This window comes from Panthera pardus, unplaced genomic scaffold (genome assembly GCF_024362965.1).
Source record: "Panthera pardus isolate Hobbes unplaced genomic scaffold, ASM2436296v1 HiC_scaffold_15, whole genome shotgun sequence".
Taxonomy (NCBI): Eukaryota; Metazoa; Chordata; class Mammalia; order Carnivora; family Felidae; genus Panthera; species Panthera pardus.
Genome location: NW_026526710.1, coordinates 27,432,918 through 27,460,267, shown reverse-complemented (window position 1 = coordinate 27,460,267; position 27,350 = coordinate 27,432,918). Strand labels below are relative to the sequence as shown.

General features: G+C 43.0%; 2 protein-coding genes across 6 annotated transcripts in view; both read left to right on the top strand.

Moving 5' to 3' along the window:
* Positions 1-27,350, top strand: part of GNAL (G protein subunit alpha L) — a 156,115-nt gene that overhangs the window by 116,938 nt on the left and 11,827 nt on the right. For all 5 annotated transcript variants that reach the window (XM_019433856.2, XM_053902373.1, XM_019433858.2 and 2 more), the window contains 5 exons: positions 22,108-22,162; positions 23,366-23,439; positions 23,991-24,049; positions 24,558-24,678; positions 26,593-26,723. In XM_019433856.2, the coding sequence (XP_019289401.2) occupies positions 22,108-22,162; positions 23,366-23,439; positions 23,991-24,049; positions 24,558-24,678; positions 26,593-26,723 (440 nt within the window). The remainder of the gene's footprint in view (positions 1-22,107; positions 22,163-23,365; positions 23,440-23,990; positions 24,050-24,557; positions 24,679-26,592; positions 26,724-27,350) is intronic.
* On the top strand, positions 13,727-16,471 carry CHMP1B (charged multivesicular body protein 1B). The gene has a single exon (XM_019433868.2). The coding sequence runs from the start codon at positions 13,849-13,851 to the stop codon at positions 14,446-14,448; it is 600 nt and encodes a 199-aa protein (XP_019289413.1). The 5' UTR covers positions 13,727-13,848; the 3' UTR covers positions 14,449-16,471.

Genomic DNA, 27,350 nt, shown 5'->3' with positions numbered 1-27,350 from the left:
GACTAAGGCCAGGGGTGCCTGGGTGGCTCAGTCGGTTAAGCGTCGGACTTCAGCTCAGGTCACGATCTCGAGGTCCGTGAATTCGAGCCCTGCGTCGGGCTCTGGGCTGACGACTCTGGGCTGAGCCTGCTTCCGATTCTGTGTCTCCCTCTCTCTCTGCCCCTCCCCCGTTCATGCTCTGTTTCTCTCTGTCTCAAAAATAAATAAACGTTAAAAAAAAAATTTTTTTTTTAAATAAAGACTAAGGCCAGCTTCCAAAGCTGTAACAGCAGGACCAAAGGCAACTTGCATCAAATACCAACTCCAAGTGGCATTTTATTAGAATAACTGTATCAAACCAAAGTGGTATTTTATTAGAGTGAAAGTTATTTTAGATGTTCGCATTGATAACATTTACTTATCATAAGATCTATGTGGCCATTTTGATAAAAACGAAATTGAAACTCAGTGCACATAGATGACCGTTGAATCTTTCATGAGGGCTCAGCATCCAGTTTCTTCCTGCTGGGGGCAGGGTGTTTGGAAACGCTCTGGTTTATGCAGATGAGTAATAACAAATAGTAGCAAAAATAAGGGTTTTTTTTTTTTTTTTTGCTCTGTAATCACAAGAAACATTTTAAGTTAAATTATGCAGCATGTGAAAAGGAGAAGAGCAAGAAATTCTCTTCCAAATTGAATTCCTAATAGCCCACTCACACTTCTAAAAAGTGTCTGATAGACACTTAAGTTCTTAGATCTTTAAATTTTTAAATGCACAGATACAGTCTTTAAGACAGAAATCTATTCTGTGCCACATTTTCACCTGTGACAGTTGCCGTGTGATGAGAGCCTGGGCTCCCCTGTGGGCTGGACCTCTCTGCAGCAGAGGTCCCTCGTCTGTGCCTCACGGGGACCTACCTTCATGGTTATACTGCTGGACAGGTGCTGTGCCGTCTACACAACGGCCAGTGCACTGCCACAGCCCCTCTCCCAGCACAGCAGCACATCTGCAAGAAGTTGAAAATGTGTGCAGAATAGCTTGGTGAGGGATGGGGTCACACAGGTGTTCACATGTATCAAAACTCAGCAAATGTGCACTCAAGATTTGTGTTTCTTTCAACCTAAGTTTTACATCAACAGAAAAAAATTGTGAACAAATGCTGATCTGTAGACAAAAATCTGCATGCTGAAGTATTTAGGAGGAAGCGAACTGATGTCTGCAATTTCTTTGAAATGTATCAAAAATAAGAGATAGGTGATTTTTTAAGTATGGTAAAATGGTAATCGCAAAATCTAGATGGTGGGTACTCAAGCATCCACTATGAAATTACTTCAGGTTGTATGTTTGAAACGTTTCATAGTGAAATGTAGGGGGAGGAAAATACATGTGTAAAAATGTGATCAGAAAACATAGAAAAAAATAAATTACATAGCAACACAGATTAACACATCAGTGATACTGCATAAGTATAACATGCCACATACGACATTTGCCTGTAAGAGGTTTTTATTGCAATTCTCTTAAGTATTTGATGAATTCTTTGAAATATTTCCAAGGAACCCAAGGACCTCAGATTGAAAACCACCAAATACAAGAATTAACAAAGTGTACAGCTTCAGAAAGACTTAGAGGTATGTCTTGTATTTCTAACCTTCAAAAGGTAGCTACAAAATAGCTCATAGTTATAGAAATTTACCATGTGGAGCACTATTCTGTGCACATTTCATAAGTTAACAAATTAATCCTCGTACTGATCCAAAGAGGAGGAAACAAAATCACCTAAGTTTACACAGGACTCTATCATGCCAGATTATTACTTGATTTATCCAGTATTTCAAATCTTAAACCTAAAGATGTAATGGGGTGCCTGGGTGGTTCAGTTGATTAAGCGTCTGACTTCGGCTCAGGTCATGATCTCGGCGTCTGTGAGTTCAAGCCCCTCGTTGGGGGCTCTGTGCTGACAGCTTGGAGCCTGGAGCCTGCTCCAGATTCTGTGTCTCCTTCTCTCTCTGCCCGTCCACGACTCACACTATGTCTCTCAAAAGTAAATAAACATTAAAAAAAAAAAAACCCAAACCTAAAGATCTGAGAGATTATTTCTTAAAAGTTCAAGTTCACACGTGTGTGCCAGACGTGGCCAGATGCTAAATTGTAAAAGTGATGAGGCCTGGCTCTAAGCTTATAAATAAGTGGATTTTCACAAGGGCACCCATTTTCTCAGATTCTGAAGCCACTCCATTTACCTTCCATTTCCATCCAATTCCTATCATGAGTATGGTTTGCAAATGAAAGCTGGGATAGTTTTTTTATAGAGGTCCTGGGGGTTTAAGAAAGGGAAAGACAACTCACAGCCGAAGGGGGGACATATTTGTAAATCATGTATCTTATAAGGGACTTGGATCCAGAACATAGAAATAACTCCTACAGTTCAATAATAACTATAGAAATAACTTTAACATTAATACTTTTATCAATTTTAGAAAGAGCAAAGGAGCAGAATAGACATTTCCCCAATAAGATATGTAAATGGCCAATAAACTCATGAGAAGATGCTCGGTAGCATTAGCCATTGAGAAATGCAAAGTAAAACCACCTCACAGCCACTGGGATGGCTATAATAGAAAAGCCAAATAAAAAACAAACGTTGGCAAGCATGTGGAGAAATTGGAACGCTCACATATTGCTGGTAGGAATATAAAATGGTAGGACTGCTTCCAAAAGCAGTCTGGCAGTTCCACAAAAAGTGAATCAGAGTTACCATATGACCCATCAGTTCCCCTCCCAGATATATATTCAAGAGAACTGAAAACACATCCATACTAAAACTTCAAGACAAATACTCATAACAGCATTATTCGTAAGAGCCAGAAAGTGGAAACAACCCAAATACCCATCAACTGATGAATGGGTAAACATTATGAATGGGTCTATCCATATAATGGATGATTAGCTAGCTATAAAAAGGAATGAAGCACTGATCCAAGCTGCAACCTCGGAGAACCTTGAAAACATGATGCTAAGTGAAAGAAGGCAGACACAAAAGGCCACATGCTGTATGATTCCATTTATAGGAAATGCCCAGAATAGACATCTAGAGACAGAAAGTAGATTAGGGTTGCATAGCGTTGAGGGAGGGTGAGGGGACCGATGAAGAGTGACTGCCTAATGGGTACAAGGTTTCCCTTTGGAGTGATGAAAATGTCCTAAAAATAATCATGGAGATGGTTACACAACTCTGAATATGTGAAACACACTGAATTGTGCATTTCAAATGCACTTTATATTCAGATCCTCTGTTGCAACTAGCTTGTTAGATCTTAACTTGGACTCCTGAGTAAAATTCATTTGGAGACTGCTGATAATTTGAATTTCCTAATTTCAGGGCCTTTCTATTTAATTCCAAGGCAAGGGGGAGAGACTCCATCAAAAGTAGTGAACAATTGCTCTATAGAACTTCATATTCCTTTCCCTATACAGTGAATTCCGGCATATCTGTGTGTTTGAATTGAGTGTGGTCACAGTAATTACGCTGTGGATAGTTTTCAGTATAAGACTCCTAACATTTCACATTTTGCATATTCTTACTTTTAAAATCAGTTTAAAAGAGGAAAGAGAGGAAAAAATGAAAAAGCAAAAATACGGATTCAGAATATGATTCTCATGCTGAAAATATGTCTTAATTTCTCTAAAAAATAATCATCATGGAAATTGGCAGGTAATTTTACAAACAGTTACTTCTGTGGCATTTTGAGTTATTCCTCTCCATGCAGGGCCTGATACAGTAACGTCTCATTAAATGTTTGTTGAATGAATAATAAACCTAACCACGTTTTTATTTTTTATTTTTTTTAATATATGAAATTTATTGTCAAATTAGTTTCCATACAACACCCAGTGCTCATCCCAAAAGATGCCCTCTTCAATACCCATCACCTACCCTCCCCTCCCTCCCACCCCCCATCAAACCTCAGTTTGTTCTCAGTTTTTAAGAGTCTCTTATGCTTTGGCTCTCTCTCCCACTCTAACCTCTTTATAACCACGTTTTTAAAGTCTTCCTTGTGGATGGTTCGTGTGCCAGTTCGACTGCTCACATGGAATTATTGCATACGTGCCACTGTGCCTGGAGCCATGCCTGCCTCATAGCAGGTGTTCAGAAAATAGTTAAACGAATGGACTTTTATAACTTTCCTTTCTCTGTGTTCTGTACCATTCATAGCCTGCCATTCTCAGGTATACAGAATTGATTTTCCTGTAAAGCTCGGGTAAAGGCACGCTATCTGTTCATGACAGCATTATTCAACATAGCCAGAAAGTGGAAACAACACAAATGTCTGTCATGTGAATGGAGAAACAAAATGTGGTCTGTACATACGATGAACTATTACTCAGCCCTTAAAAGCATGAAATATTCATAGCTACTACCTCGTGGCCTCCTTTAGGGCAGACGTGTTCACTGTCTCAGAGAAAACTGTATATATCATGGCAGAACGTCGTAGAACTACTTCCCTCCGCCCAGTAAACAACAAGAATGTGTTCACAGTATCAAGAAATTTAGTTAAAGCCTTTAAATCGGATTTAGCCAGTAAGGAAGCTGCCCTTTGACAATTTCACATTAAAGAAAGCCCTCAAAACAGGAAGAAAGGAAAAAGCCTTCTTTGAGATAGTGCATGGTGTCAGTGGTTAGAATTACATATCTTCTTTTACACTGGACCACATCGATCACATAATAATTAGAATGCATGATATCAATGAAAAGCTACCTTTCAAGTCCAAGTTTATTCTATTATTATATTAGATTGAGGAAATCTAAGCACGAAGAGAATTTCCATTTGCTCACTAGCAGTTTTATTCATATAACAACAATTAAGTGGACAGTATGCCGTTGTTTCTTAATCTATTTTATATTATTATGAATCTGGAATTAATATTTTGCATTAATGTGAATGTTCTGCATCATTTCTGGGAAGAAGAAATGAAAGAGTCTTCGTACCAAGCTACCTGAGGCAGGTGGTAACTGCTAAGAAAGAAATTGCTATACTTTGCCAAGATCCATGCAGGGACTAAATATAACTTCTTCTAAAATCTACGAGACTTAATAGGTCATTTGTGAAAAAAATTTTATTATCCTGCATTGAACATGTTAAAAACGTCTCAGATCTCTTTTCAGGTAAGAAACTCAGCATCAGGTAAATGTAGATTGGAAGGGCCAATCCCATTTCTTCCTCTGACAAATGGTGTGGTCTGAACAAATCAGCATATACTTGGTCTCTGAAAATAGAGAGCCCAGGCGGTACCCCTTCTCAGAAGGCTTGCCTCGTCCAGAAGTCCCTACTCCTCCTTTCTCCACCCTTGTTCAACCACACGCTTCCAGTTAGATTCTAAAGGTCAGCTTTCTTGCAAGGACCTGGGGCAGATAGTGGGACCTGCCAGGATGGTACCTTCACAGACACACCATTGTGAGCAGCTGCAGAAAGGAAACCCTAGGATGCTTCCAGTGAGCAGGAACCATGTTGAATGCAATTTGTGTTGGTGTCCTTATTCTATTTCCTGTAAATGACTTGGAGGAATTCACAAAGTTTCACCCTGTAGCATAAGTTGCAATTCAGTTAGCTTTGAAAATTCTCCTTTAACCCCTAAACTACTCATAAAAATACATTTTCCTTTTCCTGCAGTTTGCTAAGATTTACTATTAGGTCTTATTTTCCAGATGTTAATCTTGGCTGGGACTTATTATATTTAGGACATGGTTAATCATGTCCTGAGGCAGTCTGGTAGTTCCTGGAAAAGAAACCACTACATGTTGAACTTATCTTAGTGGAAAAGCTCAGCCAGCACCTTGATGCCCCAGTTGTGCAGAACCTTCCACGAGAAGAAACACCGGGGGAAATAAATACCTCTGCTTTATGGAACATTAATACATGCATCGCGTTTGCTGATTACTTGTCTCCCATCCCTGAGCCATGAACTCACTAAATATTTTTGGGCACGAGCTGGAAGATTCTAGCCCAGCCCCATTGAAGATTATAGAACAAGAATGCATATCCATTATATTTTAGTTGAGGTATCTGGCACTTGATGGCTTAGTTCAAAACCATTTTAAAGTTAACACTTACAAGATATGTATCTATCTTTGGCTTGCTTTAATTAAGCCACCAGTGTTCACTGTCTCGGAGAAAAATGAATCCTGTAATAGTACGTTGTAGTAGTATAGAAGCAACAAGAAATATTCTGCCTCGCCGTAGGGATTTATACAATGTAAACAGAGGGTTAAAAAATAAATTATTTCTAGTAGGACTCCCTGAATTAAGTTATATTTGGTTTCTTTTCTTTATTTTGTTTTTGTTTTTGTTTTAGAGAAAGAGGAGCAGGGAAGCAGCAGAGAGAGAGAATCTCCTGCAGGTTTCACATTCAGCACAGAATCCGACTCAGGGCTCAGTCTCACAACCCTGAGACCATGACCTGAGTGGAAATCAAGAATTGGATGCTTAACCAACTGAGCCACCCAAGCGCCCCTGTATTTGGTTTCTAATATGGTTTTGCTTAACTAAAGATACCAGCTTAAACTGACAGTCTTTATGTTCTGGCTTAAAAGCTGAATTGCAGCTTTTCCTTGACCAAAAGGAATTCCCAGGCTCAGCCTTGCAGGGGCACTAATGGCCAATGACTCCTTCCTTTTTGTATATTGTAGGGGTTAAACCAGAATTGAAAAGACTTCAAATGGTTCTCAGAATATGCGATTCCTTAGAACTAGTACTGTCTATTCTGTGGACATGAATATTTTAAGTCACTTAAGTTTCATTTAACTGTGAGATGATGTGACTTAAAAGCTGTGTCACATGGCAGATCAGATCCAGCACTGATGAGGGATACGGGTGCGTCAACAGCACGTACTGGTTCCCGGAAGCAGCAGTAAAGACCCACCCCCACCAGCTCCCCCTACTCAGTCCAAAATAGCCCTGGGGAAGCTCTCAGCTTCTGATGATCTGTTTACATTATACACACAAGGTGCACCAACAGGAAGACAAGAGAAGGTTTTAGTGTGCAACAAAATTCGCTGTCTTGTGTGCACATTAACGATTTTTTAACTCGCAGGTTGTAAGCTTAATGCTCAAGTTTTTTTTAAAGTGATGTGAGAACAGCCACTTCCTGCAGAGTGGCCGCGCACGCAGCCTGGGCAGGCCAGTGTGGCCCCCCTGCCCATTTGCCCTAGATCTTTAGCTGTGAAATTGCTTTCCATCCCACATTGTGTCTGCAGGACGACCTACCAGTGTCCCATTAGACAGCCAGGCAGTACTAGATATTACCGTGTGTTTCTATGCAGGGAAATAAGTTTTTCTTAAAAAGAAAAAAAAAAGCATAATAAAGATTTCTGGTGAAAGAGGGAACGGTGATTGGAAAGAGGAATATATTGCTTGTTTCACAGACAGAAAATATTTCAGGTCTTTGTTTTCCTTCCGTAGTTTAGTTTCTACTCATATTCTTGTCTCCCTCTGAGGCAGGAACCCCATCGAAGGAGTAGGTTTTCTTTCTACAGAACATTCTGTAAACGGAGGAGTAACACAGAAATAGACACAGACTGCCTTCTCTGTTTTCGCTGAATCTACTCCACATGTCCCCTGTGAGATCTGCAAACGTCCATCACAAATTGCTGGGAAAAGGACAATTTAGATAATACACGTTTTTCTCTTAGTAAGTTGTACAGTGAATCTGTGCAGACTGTTTCAGGATTTTTTTTTTAATGAAATTAAGCAGCCTATACCATTTTGGTCTGATTCTTTCTCTCAAATTAAGGTTTTAAGATTTATTCATATGTTGAGTATGGTGATAGCTATTTATTTTCATTACTATATAGTATTCGATTATAAAAATACACCACAATTTATTTTTCTGTTCTGTTCATGGACGATTGGGTTGTTTCCAGGTTTGGACTATGACGAATAATGATGCTGTGAACATTTTGTTCTGTAACCTGGTATACAGGTACAAGAGTTTCTCTAGGGTGGATAATCAGATAAGGAATTGGTGCTTATAGGGGATGCATATTTTAACTTTATTAGGTAATGCAGTTTTTCCCAAGGAGATTATATCCACTGACATTCCCAGCAGGAGTGTTATGAGAGTCTTCGTTGCTTTATATCTTTGCCAGAACACGCTATTTCGAGACTTTGCCTGAATTATTCTGAGGGATTTTTTTTTTTTTTAATTTAGTGGTTTGGAACAGTCCTTCCTGGTGCCAAGACCTGATGCAGACCTTATTACCCACTGTTACGATCATAATTTCTCCCTTTCCAGTTTTATAAATGAAGAAATGAGGCCCAGCAAGGAGAGCTGATAGCGCTGCCCAGGACAGAAAAAAAGAGCCCCAGGCCCCTTGCTCAGTCAGGACCACACTGCATGCCTCTCCCTCTGCTTTCCCATTGCTTCCTTTGCTGAGAAGATCCAAAATCATCTTAAAATAAGACTGAACTAAAAAGAGTGTAGAGTTATGCTTTAACAAAACCCAAGCAGAAAAATTAATATTTAGAGATTACTTAAAAAAAAAAAAAGTATTGCCATTGATTTTTTTCTAAATCTAGATCTTTCTTTATTGCAAAGAGGACTGGGAAGGAATCTGGAGCCTCCCACCCAGTTCTCTGAACATCTAGGACAAGGTGATCATCGCCCCACTCGACACCAAAAGAAATCCTGGACTATCCTTAGAAAGCCAGGAGTATCTAGATTTAATTTCCAGCCTGTCATCACACGGGTAAGTTATTCAGTATAGAGAGGAAACACGAGCACCCCCATGTCAGTACAGTTGGTAGATCCCAAATTAGACCATCAGGACATAGGGAATTCGGGTACTCCTAAGAGTGTTAACTCCCTGCACCACCATCGGGACTAAAAATCTAGGCGTTACCAGCCTGTATGCACAGCAATGCAGAAGTCCACTCAAATGCAACTTTCCTGTTTCTAACTCTTCCTTGTACTCATTTTAAAACATTGACATCACGTTAACATAGTTTGAGGTACCATGACTTTGCAATTTCCCAAGGTGTGAGGAGTCTCGGAGTTTTTAATTATAGCCGTGTTCCAAAATTAAAAGGTGATAGAAACAATTATATATATAATATATACAGTAATACAGTGTATGTAATGTAGCCCTTAAAATGGTTACCAAGAAGATATATATCCAATGCCATGTTCTTTGTATGCATTCATACATTCAACAGGAATGTATTAAGCATCTGTGTGTCCCAGAGGTTGACTGGTACCAGGTCAAGAAACAAAATGTCACCATGGGAAAATCGGAAAGGGCACACTGCTGCTGAGATAATCACAGATACATACATAGGTACAATTGTGGGAAGTGAAGAGGAACTCTAAAAGAGAATTCAAGGCATAACGTTTCAACCCCCCTGGAAAACTACCTGTGAGAAGTAGGATTTTAACACACACAATAAAATTATTTTCCATATATATTTAGTTCCTTCTTTTATTTTGGAATGTCTTTAGATTTAGCAAATGATTCTTTTCCAATGAACTCAAGCCGTAGGACCCGCTAAAATATCTCAAGTTTAGCCATTGGTATTGGTTCAAAGGAAGAAAGAAACAGAATAGGCCGTATGAACCAAATTAAAACATTTTTCTTCCCCATTTTATGGTAAAAATAATTAACTGGCTTGACTCACAGTTTTCTAGAGATATCTGTACTCTAATCAAAATTTTCTTAGAGTCCCTAAGAAGAAAGTTTCTACTTTGGATCGGGGTGTTATAAGGTACTGTAGAAGCTTTGACTAGTCCCACGATCGTACACTGTTTACAGAGGGTCCAGGACTTCCGATGTTGCGACTCAGGACTTTTCAACTTTACAATGATGTGAAAACAATACACGTTCGGTAGAAACCATACTTGGAATTTGGACCTTCTCCCAGGTTAGCGATGTGCAGTAAAGTGCCTCGCAGTGACACAGCTCCCAGACAGCCACATGATCACAAGGATAATACCCTTGCAGCCATTCTGCAGCCATTGTGTATGTCTCTTTCAGTAGAGCATTCGGTCAATTACATGAGATACTCAACACTTGATTATAAAATAGGTTTTGTGTTAGATGTTTTGGCCCAAATACAGGCTAATGGATGTATTCTGAGCACGTTTAAGGCAGGCTCGACTAAGGTATGATGTTCAATACGTTAGGTGTATTGGGGCACCTGGGTGGCTCGGTCGGTTGAGTGTTCGACTTCGGCTCAGGCCATGATCTCACAGTTCATGGGTTCAAGCCCCATGTCGGGCTTTGTGCTGACAATGCAGAGTCTGCTTCAGATTCTCTCTCTCTCTCTCTCTCTCTCTGCCCCTTCCCCACTCATGCTTGCTCTCTCTCTCTCTCTCTCTCAAATAAATAAATACTCAAAAAATTTAAATAGGGTAGATGTATTAAATGCATTTTCAACTTAGGGTATTTTCAACTTATGATGGGTTTATTGGGATATAGCACATCGTAAATCAAGGAAGGTCTGTATTCTTTCTTTACACCATGAATTGAGTCCAGAAGATTCCCATGTGCAGTCAGAATTGCCATAGGACAAAGGTTCCTTGATAATCTTACATAAACTCAAAATAATCTCCCCTTTCCTAGATACACAAAAAGAAAGCATGCTAGTCTGAAACAGACCCTGAAGGCTTACACCCTCAATGGAATGGAAAGAATGGAAAACTTAGCAATAGAATGTAGATAGATGTAGAGAAGGGAGTCATCAGGATGATTCCTAAGAATCTGGCTCGAGCAAGTAACTGGGTGAACAGAGGTGCCATTTCATAGGTAGGATGAGCAGGTTTTCGGGAGAAGGACTGAGAGTTCAGTCAATTGGAGGAGTTGCCAAACAGTCTGGCACCCCAAATTCTCCAGTGTCAGGAGACAGTTGGGGAGACAGTTGGGGAGAACTCAGGAGTTCTGAGTTGAGCTCAGAAGGAAACTTGCTCTCGAAATGCACGAGTGAGTGTTAGCTATAGATCATACTGAACACAATGGGGATGGCTGGGGTATTGATAGAGGAGAGAAGAGGATGAGGCCTAAGGACTGCTGCTACCCAGCTCAGGGGGAGGAGGGGCACTGGCCAAAGGTGAAGTTGGCCCCTCCTTGTTCCTGCTGTCTGAAAATATGGCTTCTGGAACCATACCCCATGCTCTAGACTGACCGGCCCAGAGAGGAGACTTGCCATCAGTCAGTGACAGTAGCTTCAGGGGGCGTTAATTGCTTTTAGCAACCTTAACTTAGGTCACATCAACCTTAGAGTCCATGCAACTCCTCAGTCTTCTCAAAAGAACAGCTAAGTCACCTTATTCTTTTAAGCCAAAGATGATCAGTCTATTATTCTTATTAACTGCTTGGAGTCCTCCTTATTATACTGGTCTCATTATATCCATGGAATCTTCTTACTTTTTTTTTTTAAGTTTATTTATTTATTTTGAGTGGGAGGAGGGGCAGAGAGCAAGGAAGAGAGAGAATCCCAAACAGGCTCCACAACGTCAGCACAGACCCTGACGTTGGGGTCTAACTCAATAACTGTGAGATCCTGACCTGAGCCGAAACCAAGAGTCGGTCACTTAACGGGCTAGCCACCCAGGCGCTCCCACGGAATCTTATTCCTAACACGTAGCAGATGTGTGGTCACAGGCCAGTTGCCTAGCTCTCTGTACTTCAGTTTCCTAACCGGTACATCGGAGACGTTAGTAGCATCTACCCCAGAGGGTTTGTGAAGGTGACATGTGAAGTGCTTGGAACAATGCTTGGCACATCAGTACTTAATAAATGTTTGTTGTCCTCATCCTCCTCATCTATCAGAGTTTCTCGTGATTATGCTCCAAACCCTCTCACCTGATTAGAATTTGTCATTGGGCAAACTAAAGAATATGTCAAGGAACCATTTGGCTAACTGAAAGGAAACCAAAAGAAAGGGAGGGTGAGTGGGGGTGGGGGTGAGCAGAGAAGGAGACGTAGGTCCTCTACCCCCACTTCAAACAGATTTCCTTTTATTTGTTTTTTTCTATTGTTTCTAGAAGTGTCCCATGTGAAGAAAGAGTTCTGCTTTGGGGAAAAAAAGTAATCTTGGCTAAGCTGCTAACTAGGATAATGTTCTAGCTCCTCTCAACCACAATTCAATTTAGCAAAGTCTTACTGGACTCAGTGCCTATTTTGTGAAGAGAGCTTGCTGGGTTCCTTAGGGGGAAAGGAATAAAACTGTTCTCTACCTCCATGTGGTTCATAATATAGTAGTGCCCTGAACCCACAGACCCAGTTCCAGGAGTTATGCCCTGTGTGCTAAGGCAGAGGTCCAGAGTACAGAGGCAGCACAGAGGAGAGGGATCCTGGAAGGCTTCATGGAGGAGGGGGCTTTTAAGAAATGTCAGGATCTCAATAGGCAGAGGTATGTGGGGTGGAAGCTCAGGCAACAGGGACAATGTACACAGAGGGAGGAGCGTGCCTCATTCTCCACACTGATCAAGTGACACAAATGATCATAGACTTCCATGCTTCAGTCGGGTTTGACTGGCACAGAGGGGAAGGAAAGAAAAAGAAGGTGGGGACCCAGTATGCCTCACAGAGAAGTTCAGCCTTTTTGCCCAGATTTTGGAGCACATGAGTGATCTAATCAGAGCTGTGGTTTAAGAAGATGCATGTGACACGCGCACCCCCTTACTTTGTGGTGCAAGACGGTTTGCAAGTTACCACAGGAAACCGAACGGGATGGTATGACTCTGGATTAAAATTCTCTCTGAACAGAACTAGCTCTCGCTCTTCATTTTCAACCTAGCTCATTAGGGCAGGTTGGGCCTTCTTGTATTTTGTTATTGCTGTATCTGAGGAATCTTTCTAAAACAAAAAAAAAGCTATAGCACACATTGCCGCCATTGCAAAGCCTGAGTTTTTTAAGGGTATAATACCAAGTGACAGTTTTGATGTATGCCAGTGGGTGTCGGTCCCAATACTTCACCATCCTCTGCTTGCATAATTTAAAATGACAATGTAGCCTGTCAAATTTAAATGTGAGTGAAGTTCCTTGGATATTTATAAAACATCAAATAGATAGAATTGTGTCAGCAAAAGATGGATGACAGTTGCTGGCAAAGCACCTATAAGCTGAACTTAAAGCTACCGTATGAATATGGTGGTCCACGGTTCTGAAGGTATTTTCACCCATTGCAGTAAAAGGATATCACAATATTCCCTTCCAAACTGTAGTCAGAAATTGAGAAGCAAGTCGGTGATGCAGGTTTGTTTTGTTTTGTTAATGAATTAATGAACCACGGTTCAGGTTCCCCTGAGGAAGTGGAAGTTACCCGGGCAAATAAAGCGCTGGTCTGCAGACCTGGCTGACGGTTTTTAGCCCCCTGCCCAGACACACCTGAAGCCCTGCCAAGTTGGACCTCGGAGATTTTTTTTACGGGGAGTTCTAGACACAGCCTGCCTGCGTCGGTAGATTAATTCCCAAGTGTGCATGGACACTCATTTTTGTCAATTTACTAATGCTTGAATGTCTGTAAAACGGAGCGTAGAAAACAAGCGCCCTGGTCGGCACCGGCAGCGTCCCCCCGTATGCGTCCGTCCGCGTCTGCGTGGTGCGGCCCGAGCCCCGCCTCAGAGGGCGTCCCCCGGCCCCTTGGGTCCCTCAGGCCCGCCCCTGCCCCACCCCCGCCCCACCCCCAAGCGCCTTCCGTCCCGCAGGCCCCGCCCCGGCGCCGGGCTCTGACGTCACCGTCTGCGCCGCGCGCCGTAGAAACAGGAAGTGGGACCAAAACAAAGGAGCGGCGGCCGGGAGCGGACCTGCCTTTTTCTCCCTCTTCCGCGCTCATATTGGCCCTGGCCACAGACCCCTAGGAACCGTCCGACTATGTCCAACATGGAGAAACACCTGTTCAACCTAAAGTTCGCCGCCAAAGAACTCAGCAGGAGTGCCAAAAAATGCGACAAGGAGGAAAAGGCCGAAAAGGCCAAGATTAAAAAGGCCATTCAGAAGGGCAACATGGAAGTGGCGAGGATACACGCCGAAAATGCCATTCGCCAGAAGAACCAAGCGGTGAATTTCTTGAGAATGAGTGCGCGGGTCGATGCGGTGGCTGCCAGAGTCCAGACGGCGGTGACGATGGGCAAGGTGACCAAGTCGATGGCCGGTGTGGTTAAGTCGATGGATGCGACGTTGAAGACTATGAATCTGGAGAAGATCTCTGCTTTGATGGACAAATTTGAGCACCAGTTTGAGACGCTGGACGTCCAGACGCAGCAAATGGAAGACACGATGAGCAGCACGACTACGCTGACCACTCCCCAGAACCAAGTGGATATGCTGCTCCAGGAAATGGCAGACGAGGCCGGCCTAGACCTCAACATGGAGCTGCCGCAGGGGCAGACCGGCTCTGTGGGCACGAGCGTGGCCTCCGCCGAGCAGGATGAACTGTCCCAGAGACTGGCCCGCCTGCGGGATCAGGTGTGACGACAGAACCCACTCTGAGGTTTCCTGGCCGTAGCCACCTTCTGAAATGCTCTGTAATTAATGAGATACTATACACTAGAAACTCTGAACATGCCAGAATGCTGAAATGCTCTCTACTTAAGATGCTTCTACCTTTGGGTTTACAGTGCTCTCCAGATACACTAAGAAATTCCAGGCTCCCTCCATCTTAACTGGATTTTAAAGTTCCGTATAGCTTGTGATGATGTGTATTTTTATAGCTGCCTTTTAACAGAACTAGTTAATTTGGTGTGTATGAATCTTTCTCAAAAATTTGGTCCAAACTCTTGTTCGGTGTATTCAGTTTTCTGCCTGAATTTTCAAAATTGGGGATTTTTTTTTTTTTTTGAATTTAGTGTAATTGGTAATATCTAGAATTGACAGGTGGTGCATAAAAATTAAGAGGAGAAGGATTACTTAGATTGATTACAGGGCTATCAACACCTCATTCAACTTAATGGACCGTGCTATTTCTGTGGGGTTTGGGGAGTCTTTTGTTTTGTTTTGTTTTGTTTTTTTGCCATCGCCTCCAGACTTCTGTTGATCTGTTCACATAATTTATACTGAAATTATGGTGGGACATTGTGCATAATATTTTCTTACTGTTTATGTTCTATAAATTTTTCATGTGGTAGTTACGTTTTTACAACTGGAAAAAGGCCACATAATTTCATTTATTATAAGGAAAAATTGTTTGCTCATTTATATTTTTATTTACTAAAGACTTTGTCAAAAGACAAGGTTTAACGTGACAGTTTCAAATGAACGTCTTGAACACACTTCTAGTTATTTTCCTATCTCAACACTTTAATTAGCCTTGTTATAAAGTATGTTAATTAGCATGGCAGTCATATTACTCTAACATTGCCAAAGAACTGTTGATTGGTTTAAGAGAACTCCGGGGTGGTGTGTTTGTAGGTTTTCTTTTGATTTTAATAACCAAAAATAGACATCAAATTAGAACTGCATTTTAGGTTCTAATTACTTGCATTTATTATTTTCTTTTAGAGGAACAACTTGTTGAAAAGCCTTAGAAGTAAGTTGGAATGTTTTATTTAGCCATGCAAATAACTTAAGTATATGTGCAGCCAGCTGGAAGTCTGGGAAAGAGGAAAAATGGAGAATTTAACAGTAGACTTGACCCTCTTAAGGCTAGAGCCCATCTGTGTTGCCTTTCATCTTTCTAGAACAGCAGTGTGTGTTTTCTGGCTGCAAAGTAAAGCATGTAACCACCACTTTCTCATAGCCTCTGAACATGGAGAACAGCAACTTGCTTTTATTTTGGCAAGTGTATTAATCTAAGGTAAATACTTGCGGATATTTGAAATTTCCCCTTTCCTTCACTGGTAGATTTCTCCATAAGAGAATTCCAGTGTTCCAAAAAAATAGTTATAGGGACTCTTTCAAGCCCCTTGAAAGATTCATGGCCAAATAATGACCATTACATTTTCCAGTATGAATGGGTGTATTAAAGAAAAAAAAAAAAAATGAACAGGTAAATGCAGATGAGGACTGACCCTCATTTTTAAGTGTCTTTACATTTGGATGTTCCGAAGTCTTCCGTAAGGGATACCTGTCGGTTGATTATCTGTCCCTGCCTCTTCTTTCTAGAACTCTTCCCTTTTGGGGTCTCTTCTTATCCACATGGTTGCACAGAGGCAGCTATGTGAGCATAGCATGAGTCATAACCGCCTCTTTAGACTGGGAAAAATAATTACAACTTAAAATATAGCTTAGTGTTGAATCCTTTGGTAAATTAAAGACCCTTTTATAGTGCAAATACTCCCAACAAAATTAATATATTTTGTGAGATTAAACAATGCTTGTATATGCTTGAACTTTCTTAAAATATGTTCATTTCAAACTATATGAATGTACATTTTTATGAACCATAAATATTTTCAAAAGCATACCAGGCCCATGAATTATTTCCTCACTTTTGCAGCTGATGAAATGCTGAAATGTAAGCCACAGAAGTTTGTCAAATAAATCATTTTAAACTGCATGTTATTGCATGTGAGTGTACATCCTATTTAAAAAAACTATATAAGAAAAAAGAATTCAGAGGTAGATTTGGTTCAGAAAGCATGGTATTCTTCCACACTCTCCCTTACCACCTTAATTTCTGTTTTGTTAGCATGGAATTTTCATGTATATTTCTAGAAACTCTAGCTATTACTTCTTTACTGTAATAGTTTCTTCATGGCAGCAAGAATTGTTCCTTGTATTGAAACTTCCTGGACTAATGATAGATCTATTTTATAAAAGGCTTCCGCTCAGACATCCCACAGAAATAGTTAATCTTCCATGCAGGTACTAGTACAATTTTTACTCAAATCTCCTTTTTATTTTCTGCCTTCAAATGTACAGTTTCTAACATGGATTTAGAATATACTTTTAGTTTATTTTATGAACGATTTAGCTTCCTTCATTTCAGATGATACATGTGCAATTTAGAACTCTTACTAAAGCTGTTTCTTCCAGAAACGTTAATGAATATGTGCCTTTCAGGTGGAGGCATGCTATGAGTCTTGTACACTGGGTGCCTATCCTGCTGTCCTTGATTTGGAAAAGAGCCACCTAAAATAAGCACCCATCTGATAACCTTACTAACAGAATGTAGTCTCGGGTCAGCCAAACAGACCTCACGTCATAAAGCAGAAGGGAGGAACCTTGTGTCTTAGATGCCTCCTCTGTAATACACACAACATCTTCTAGGAGCCATTTCTGTAGCCAAAAATCCAAAGCTCAACACCTTCTGTAATACTGGCAAAAAGCTCCAAGCCAGTGGACATTTCAATGAACTGAGGAACAGGCACACTTGTCATCATAGCAAATCATAGCAGAATGCCTGCCTGGTTTACCTAGGTTTGTTTTTCTACAACTAGATGGTAAGGCAGTGTCTGTCTTGGTCACAATTACTGGGCCTGGTGTGGTACCCAGCTGAGCTGGCTCCTGGTAGTGTCCCTGGTGTGAACGCATGCTCCCTTGGGGTTCTCAGCTGTGATCCTGCCTAGAGTTCTCTAATGACAACGTACACAATGGGTAAAGAGGGTGCAGGGAGCACTCAGCCAGAGCCCTGTTATGTCTCCTCAGAAGCACCGTGTATCCTTTTCTTTCAGCACGTTTCTTCAAATTGAAATGTTTGTTCCTACTTTTTGAGGTTTATATATCCTCCCTCCCTCTTGAATAGTAGCAGGACAAACAATTCAGCAGTGTTTATTCAGAGTGACTGAATACAGTAAAAGATTTAGACTAAAGTATATCAGATGTCGACTAGATAGATCTGGGGCTTCTTTCTAGGGAAAAGACACGCTTCTGCCTTAAACAGTACTCCATACATTTAGGTAGGTAAAGCATACACACAGAGAGAAAAATGGAGACGAGTGTATACGAATGTTAAAAAGTCATCAAAATGAACACTAAGCTTAGTGCACTTGACACACATGTGTTTTATACTTCAACTTTTAAAAAGGAAGTTAAGTGGGGCGCCTGGGTGGCTCAGTCGATCGAGCATCCAACTTCGGCTCCGGTCATGATCTCGCAGTTCCTAAGTTCGAGCTCCGCATCGGTCTCTGTGCTGACAGCTACAGATTTTGTTTATCTGTCTCTCTCTGCCCCTCCCCTGCTCAATCTGTCTCTTTCCCTCTTTCTCAAAAAATGAATAAACATTTTAAAAAAAGGGAATAAGTTACAGTATAAAGCAGTAGCCCATACTAATCAAACCATACACATTGAGTACACAGAGAATGGGATCACGGTGTCCGTTGTGGTTAGAGTTGGCTTTTTGCAAGAGGTAGGGTTGAATCTGGGGCTTCAAAGAAAATAAAGTGGGAATTACACAAAGGTCTGAGAGGCCCAGAACCACACGGGGATTTGAAAGGAGTGGAGGGTTCGTTTGGCATCAAAAAGAGGGAAGAGATTGGACAGATTGCGAAGGGCTTGGAGGCTGGAATGAAAATGTGGACTTTACCCCGAGGAAAGGAGCAGGAGTGTGAGTCATCAGATACTGTATTGTCCTGCTGACACGAGATGAAGCCTAGAGCAGGATGGCAGTAAAAACAGAGGAAAAGATGCATGCACAGGGGTCACTGAGGCACCGGGGATGCTGTGGGTCAAAACCACCTAGGGATGTGGCTCAGCTGGAAATTCCGATTCCTAAGGTTGGCACGTGCTGCCGGTCTGAGGACCGCCTTCTGGGCAGCATGGGTCTTCACCTGCTGCACGGCAGAACTGCCTGGTGCTTTGTCACTGCGGAGGTCATATTTTTCTCCTCCAATGGTATCTGTATGTCTTGCACATTAGCATCATGAAGTAAACTTCAGTAACGCTGAGAAAAGTTTCTCACTGACCTTTGCCAGAATTCCAGATTGCCACTTGTTCACAAACAAAACAGTTTGTAATACATTTTAATTAAATATAGTTGGTGCTTTTTCTCAGATCTCAGTGTTTAAAGGTGTTTAAACAACAGTTTTCATCTTTTCATACTCCCTTGTCCTGCTTCATGATCAACGCCATGGTCATAAGAACTCTGTGACTTTTGAGTTATAGTGGGGTGGCGGACAGCACCTGAGAAATAGACCATGAGCTGCTGTTTTGTGCCAGTATCCAGCAGAAGGGGGGATCAAAATGGAAAGCATGAAAATGTTTCTCCAAGCACGAATATCCTGAGCTGTAGCTGGAAATAATGGGGGAAAAAATCAAAATAAATTGCTTTCTAACTACTTTTTTACAGCATGCATATCACTATGGTGACTTTTTATAATTCTAGTTTGGTATTGTCTTGCAACTGAATCCAGTGTGAGTGACTGGTCTCCAAGGTTGAGTCTTAACTCTGGTTAATTTTTCCACATAAGAGGCAGTGGCATATTTAAGAAGATAGTTTTAGTAACCCTTTAAAACGTAGTCATGCGAAATTCTGTGTATGATTTAGAAGACCCTTTTAAAACTCAGCTTTCTATAGATATTATCTTAGGAGCTCTGATTTGAAGTACTTCTAACGGCATGCTGGAAAAATACAGTGATTGAATCAAAGATTAAGGCAAAAGGCTGGCAGAAATCCACAGTATAGATTCTTCTGTCATTCCTTTATGCCTTAGAGGGTCTTTCAGAGAACCGGGGGGATGCATTTACCTTCAGGGGAGAATTTTCACATTTTATTTTCATTGCACAGATTTGAAATGCATGAACTCACAATACCGTTCGGCGTCAGTAACAATTGAGAAGATACTCTTGGAAATGTTCGGATGCCTCTCAGGTCTCACTTAGATCATTAAGTACCAGAGCCGGGTGGAACTTTGAATATCTGCCCTGGAAATTAAGGATGGGAAAGAACTCGACATCTTTTGCCTTTGTCATTGGCACCTCAGAACCCCTTATTTTTAATAGCGTTCGGTATGGTACTCCCACCTCTTCCTTTGGAAGACAGTCTTTAATCACATCTATCAAGAACTTTTGATGTATTTTTTTAACCACATTTCATTGTTTCTACTTATACTAGTTATTACCATCTGAATTAATTCACCCACCTACCTCCACCCTCTTGCATCCTGTTTGAAATTGGTTGCTTCCTAAACTCTAACTATACCCAAAGGCTCCATATTGAGGTTAATTTTCTAGCCCCTTTCACCCGAGATGATTGGTTTTTGTATCACATGTTCAGTATTATGTGTCTCCTGCTGGGAGGATAGACCATCTCTGAATCGAATTACTGTACAGTGTGGGGGCAGCACCCATCTCCCAACCAGACCCGCCTCGTCGGCTGGGCTACAGACCAGAGCCCCCTTTCCAGGAGCAGAAACCTGTCTCACTCTGACTCCATCAGAGTCTTTCTGCCCCTTTTCCACTAGATGGTCAGGAACTGGGTGTGTACTTCTGAGATGCTCTCCACCATACCAAATTCAAGGGCAGCAAGGACTGAGCCAAACTGCACTATGGCTCTCAAACCAGACCTCAAGCAAGCTAGGCCCCTCCCTGGGGCTCCCGTGTTTCCCCAGCTCCCAGGCAGGCCCTCCTGCCCCACCTGCAGAATTGTTTGTGCCCTGTCCGAACTCCTCCTGCTCAGGGACCAGCTCTCCCCACCGGCCAGTTCACCCATCTTCTGGAAGGCACACAGCAACACCTACCAAGGCTCACAGTGCCCGCTCCAGAGAGGCCACAGGCAGATCCGGGTCCCTTTGGCTTCTCAGCAGCCCTGCCACCTAGCCACAGTTCTGCAGATGACTGACGACCGCTGCCGTGACAGGCAGTGCAGTCATGAAGGGCCCCGGAAATGTCACCCCAGCACCAGGCCACATCTCAGGCCACTAGGGGCTATCTGTAGCTCTCTAGGAGGGAGGAGATAACAATAGCCAAGGGAATTGAGTAGCCTTAATGTGCCTTCAGCCTCCCTCTTGCCAGGCTGGAAGCATCTTACGGGCCTGCCATGCAGGCAGGTGGGGGGAGCATGTGGAGATGGGGAGGTGACAGCATCCTACACTGTGCAAAATGCCCGCAAGCATCAGAGCATTAGAGGAAGGCCCAGTAATGGAACCCAAACCATCCCGGCTTGGACAGACAAGGAAGTCGGCCATGTCCCCCCTAGTCTGGGGCACATTCACTCTCCCCAGGGCTGGAGCCTCACCCACAGCCAGGAGACCAGGGGCCACTCAGTCCCCTCCCTCACTTGTATGTCCTCCCTCCCTTTGAAGCCTCCGCTGCCCCCTCTCTGTCCAGAAGCAGTCCTTACTCGCCAGGTAACCAGTCCCCAGGTCTTCCTGTGTCTTAAAAATCTCCACAGTGTCCATTATGGGCTGGGCCTCTCAGCCACCTGCTCACTTACGTCTTCTAGCTGCGGGAGGAGGAGGGGGGTAGCCATTCGTTCCCCGAACAAAAATTTAGGGTCCAGGCCTGCGCTAGGTGCCGGGGATACCTGGGCCAGCGAGACAAAGACCTGCCCTGGGGGTCTCGCGTTTTGGAGGAAGAGATAGATAATAAACATAAATAAATGCGACTCGTGTCAGGCCGTGGTAAGTGCCACGTAGAAGAATAAAGCAAGGTTGGCGAGGAGATGGATAGGGCGGCCTCTCTGTGGGGAGAGAGAGCAAGTGCCCACGTCTCCTTCCACGTACACATACAGTGCGATTTCCTTCCTCTCCTTTCCTTTCATTTACTTCTCCCTCCCTCTGTGAGTCCCTCCAGGTGAACACACCAGGTTAAACCTGCTGATGTGTGCGCGCTCGCACATTACTTGGATCTTATTAGGAACCCGTGACGCTAAAGGAACGACTCTGACCTCCCGAGTTGTGTTTACGTTGCAACATGGGCTTCTGCTACTAGCGTGGCTTTGAAGGAGGCCCTGTGCCCCTCCCCAATTGCTGAGTGGCCCCTCCCCCCCAACTCTAGGGCGGTGGGCAAAAGGGAAGAGGGAAGGTAAAAAAAAAGAGGTAAAAAAGAAAAGAAAAGTCAACCTTGGCCCCTCCATCGGGAATGTTCTGCTGTCTGGGAGGACACATATTCAGGGAAGGAAGGGGGAACTTACCCCAGCTTCTCTGCCTGCCCCTGCCCTCCTGTGCTTGTGTGAGGATCCCATCCCCTTGGCCCGCAGTCCCGGAGAGAAGCCATCAGAGAACACTACTGAGCCCATGCTGGCTTTCTTTTCAGCTTCCTGGAAAGAATCGACAGTGTCAGTCTGGTGGACTACACACCCACAGACCAGGTATGTGAAGCGGGAGCCCGCAACCACCTGTTTGAACTTTCTGGGACTAGAGGAAGTGCCAGTTATCACTCACTGATTACTTTAACGTGGATTAAGGAGGAGGGATTCCACAAGATAGCTACTTCTGGCAAATCATTTCCACTGTCCCTGCACGTACACACAGCGTACCCACCAGAACCTGTGCTGTGCCTCCTGACTTAGCTCTCTAAAACCTACTAGATTTCTAAACTGCAATATCAAAGTAATTTCCCCTGTGGAATAGGAATGTGCCACTCCCATGCCTCTGGGAGCTGTGAACGGAAAACTGAACCTGTGCTTCACCAGCTTGGTAAACTCTGCCCATTCTGCTTTGGGCCCTGGCCTGGCTCACATATCACAGGCACGCTCTCCGGGTGTGACCCAGAGCGTCGTCTTTGGGTTGAGCTGGATAAAAGCATCCCACTGCACATTCGTAAGTGGAAGAGAGGGACCCTCTGTGCCCCCTCGAAACCTTTGGCACTCAGGCATCTGCAGAGACTTGGAGAAAACCCTGAATTGCTCAGCTTAGGAGGCTCCCAGCAGCCTCTAGAGCTAGTGAACGCCAAAGAAGTTAGGGGGCTCCGTTCAAATAGCCTCTCCAACACCCCCCCCCGCCAGTGTCCTATGTCCCCTGGAGGGCCTTGGCAGTGGGCTCCTCCTGGCATCTCTCTCCTCTCTGCCTCTCCTGAAGGCCTGAGCTCCTCTCTCACCCCAAAATCCATCTCTCTGTGAGGCTGACCCCAAGAGCTCAAAACTATCCAAACCTTTGTTTTCGAGCCTTTGGTTTCTCCCACCCAGAAGGTCTGCACCCGGAGCAGGTGGCTTTGCAGGTAGGTGCAGCAAGCAGAGAGCCGCGGGGTCTCCTGTCAGGTGCAGGACAGGCATGGACATACATGCAGAAGTGATAAATTAAAAAACAACAACAACAACAACAACAACAAAAAACCTACTAAAGGAAATTAAAGCACAGCTACTAAGTCTCTAAGACAAAACTAATACATTAATTGTGACTTTCTGCTGGGAGGGAGGTGGTGAGACAGAGCATTTGTCTGACTTTTTAGTTATTATTGTTTCTCTTACAATTGGAAGAGATGGTCATCTGAAAAACTCCGTTATTATGGTTGCATTCAGGGCTTTTCCTTCTGAAGAACAGTGCTGCCACTTGGTTTGTCTTCTTGTTCTCAGGACCTTCTCAGATGCCGAGTTCTGACATCGGGGATTTTTGAGACCCGATTCCAAGTGGACAAAGTAAACTTTCAGTAAGTTGTTGAGAGCAGACCAGCTGCAGAGACAAGGGCAGGACGCCCCCTGCCCTGGCTCTCTGCTGGCGTCCTGATGGGGTCGGGGAGCCCAGCCTTCCTCCCATGGGCCCTGGGACATCAAACATCCCAAATGTGCCTCGCTGTCCTTTTGGATAAGTCCGTACAGACTCTGTGGCCCTAAAGGGCCTGCAGTAAGTTTAGGGCAGGGAGGAACATGGGAACCAGAGCCACCTGAGAAGGTGAGAAAGATCCAGTGGCCTTTGGGTAGGTACAGAGGACCCGCTCAGGCAGGGGGATGCCCGGCACAGGCTGCCCTGAGAAGAGGGGCCCAAGCTGGCCTGGTGACCACAGAGTGAGGGCTGTGACCCCAAGGAACAGCTTGGTGGGGACTTCCGGGTCAGGCAGAAACTTAGAGCCAGTGGAGCAGTCTGCGGGGGCCACCCATGGGGCGGTGCTTCAGGCCGGGAGCCTCAGCCAAGGAAAGAAGCACAGAGGTGTCACGCCCCCCCCCCCCAACCCCGTCATCGTGTCCTGTTGTTCTTCCACAGCATGTTTGATGTCGGCGGCCAGAGGGACGAGAGAAGAAAATGGATCCAGTGCTTTAACGGTGATTTCTGTGCTTTGAATCAGATTAGACCACCCATCAAATGCCTTAAATGTGAATCTCATAAAGAATTTAAGCATCCCAGGGCACCTGGGTGGCTCAGTAGGTTAAGAGTCCGACTTCGGCTCAGGGGAGGATCTCACAGTCCGTGAGTTCGAGCCCCGTGTCGGTCTCTGTGCTGACAGCTCAGAGCCTGGAGCCAGCTTCAGATTCTGTGTCTCCCTCTCTCTCTGCCCCTAACCCACTCGCACTCTCTCTCTCTCTCTGTCTCTCTCTCAAAAATAAACATTAATTTTTTTTAATTTAAAAAAGGAATTTAAGCATCCTAAATTTACATTTGTCATTTGCTCATACGGGTGCATTACTGAAACAACCACACACACAGTGCTTCTTTAAGTCGTTCTTATAATCACGGGATGAAAATGAGTAGCAGCTGGACGTGTACTTGATCATAACCACACAGTGGCTCTCTAACTAGGGGGCTTCCCTTTTCCTCTCTTCTTCCACAAAGATGTCACGGCTATCATTTATGTTGCGGCCTGCAGCAGCTACAACATGGTGATTCGGGAAGATAACAACACCAACAGGCTCAGAGAGTCCCTGGATCTTTTCGAAAGCATCTGGAACAACAGGTTATAAAAATAAGAAATTCAGTTGCACCTCTGGATCGCAAATTTTCTTTCATTAAAAATACCTCTCAGCTCGCTTTCATTTTTATTCTCCAGATATATTCATTCTTTTCTTACTGGTAAACCCAAAACTGTTAGCAGGATCTCTTTTGGTCCATCTCATGTATAGACCCACTTAAAATGGGCAGTAGTCCTCAATGAAGCTCTCGTAGTGCTCTGTTAAGAAAATTTAAGGAGCGTCTTTGTGACCCAGCCAGTTCAGTGACTGACTCTTGAGTTCGGCTCGGGTCATGATCTCAGGGTTGTGAGATCGAGCCCCACGTTGGGCTCCATGCTGAGCATGGAGCCTGCTTAAGATTCTCTCTCTCCTTCTCTCTCTGCCCCTCTCTCCCTCTCTAAAATAAAAAAAAAGAAAGAAAGAAAGTTTAAATATCTGTTTTTAAAGCTCAAGATTATATCGAGGGTTAAAAAATGTTTTGCTTGGTTTTTAAAATTTAGAAAGTACCATCCACAAATAACTAGATGATCTCTAGAAGATCCCTTACAGGTCAAAGGCACAGCATAATCATGTTTGAAATTGCTACTAGTGCAAAGGGGTGATTATTTTAGAAAGGAACCCAGCAAACACACACACACGATACATACCTATATAAAAATCGAAGTGTCTTCTGAACTATTTAAGAAGAAATATCACCAAGGAGGACAGGAAACGTAAGCTGACCTTGCAAAACATTCGGATTATTAGGAAAGTATTTATCAAGTGTTTAACACTTGTTCTCAGTAATATAGTATCGAGACAGTTAATGAGAAAGAAAAAAAGTCAGGAAATACTGGGTACATGAAGGAATACTTTGGAGTCATTAAAAAATTTTATATAAGAGTATATATAAATTTTACATTTATACATATTATATATTTATATGTAATTTATATATATATAAATTTAAATATATATATGTAAGCACACACACACACACACAACCACATGAGAAAATGACCACAATACTGTTCAATGAAAAAGCAGATTAAAAAACACCATGATCTTATTTTATAAATATGTCTGAGAATAGGAAAAAACCTGGAAGTAAAAACATAACAGTTCTAATAGTTGCCTTTGTGTGTAATTACATTTGATTTTTTTCTATGTATTTTCTGTAATTACAAATTCATTTTTACCAGGATTATATATTTTATAACAAGGAACAGTAAAACTATTTCCACTTGGAGGAAGAATGGATTCTGTTTCTAATTCATAGTAAGATTCCTGTGCACTAGTCATCAGCTTGATTCCTTTGAAATAACAGAATTTACAAAGGCTTTGCTGATGTGCATACTGAGCTCATCTTAAGCCAGTTCTCATGTCTGTTTAGGAAAAAAATGAGAGAGAACCTTTCCTTCACTGTAACGGAGCCCCTCCCCTTAACTTGTCCAATGCAGTGGTCATGACCGATATCTGGTTAACAACCTGCTCCACCTCTGGAGAAATTCGGCCTGTTCTGACTCAAGCCAGCTACAAATTACATTCTGTGTGATTAGCTAATGACTCATGTATTTTATTGTTATTATCGCTCTAACTTCTAGTTTATCTGACCCTTTCTTAGTAAAACTCCGGGTGTATTTATTCCATAAATAAACCTTGGCTTTGGTACCAGTAAATTTATATTCTCAGTAAAGATTAATTAGAAAATACTGAACTGCTAAATTAACTCTATTTATTTATTATGAGGTTTACTTACTATAAGAATGTCTTGCATCCAGATGGAGTGGGGGTCCACAAGATTGGTACATCAAATCATTCTAGATCCTGTACATTTCAGGAAGATGGAAATGCTGTTCTTTTCACTGAGTACCTCCTCTGTTAGAGGTACTTTCACGTACTAGCGGATGTGAAGTTTGTATGTTTATTTCTCTTTTCAGGTGGTTGCGGACCATTTCTATCATCTTGTTCTTGAACAAACAGGATATGCTGGCAGAAAAAGTCTTGGCGGGGAAATCAAAAATTGAAGATTATTTCCCAGAGTATGCAAATTATACTGTTCCTGAAGATGGTAAGATTTCAAAACCAGTTCTGATTCAGGAAAAAATTTGGTTATTTTTTCATTAGCCCTGTAACTGTAGTTCCAACAGATGTGATGAAAATTTAGGAAATTCAATTAATTTGCATCAGCCCTCCGGACTGCTGCCCCCACCTTCAAATGCTAGAGTGTTAGAATGTCCTATTTAGGATTCCATTTGTCGGGGTTTGACTTTCCATTCAAACTGTGCAGGAGAAGACAGGGCACTTTTGGGTGTGTGTCTATTAAGTACTCTCTCTTGGTGTCTTGGGTGGGTCTGTCCTGAACTTGGCACTGTGTCAGCCCTTTACATTGACCTTGACTCTCACTGTAACCCTACGCGGAAGTTTGTTATTTGCATGTTTTCCTGTGGAAAGTGAGCTGCTAGAGGTAGTCAGTTGTTCAAGGTCACTCAGAGCTTGCCAGGACGAGGCAGCCTCTGAACCTTCATGCCCAAGCCCACCCTTCCAGCCACCACGGCCCAGCAATGACTTTGGCTACCAGTAGGATGGCCTGGCGACCGGGTGCGGGGTTCAGGTGCAGGGGGCTCTCAGTGCTAAAGCCCTGGCCCGGGGTACACCCCGTTTCCAACTGCGGCTCCTCGGTTCTCGGCCCACCTTG

What these genes read in the sequence shown, in the direction of transcription:
- CHMP1B (XM_019433868.2), top strand. Translation starts at nt 13,849, where the DNA reads ATGTCCAACATGGAGAAACACCTGTTCAACCTAAAGTTCGCCGCCAAA.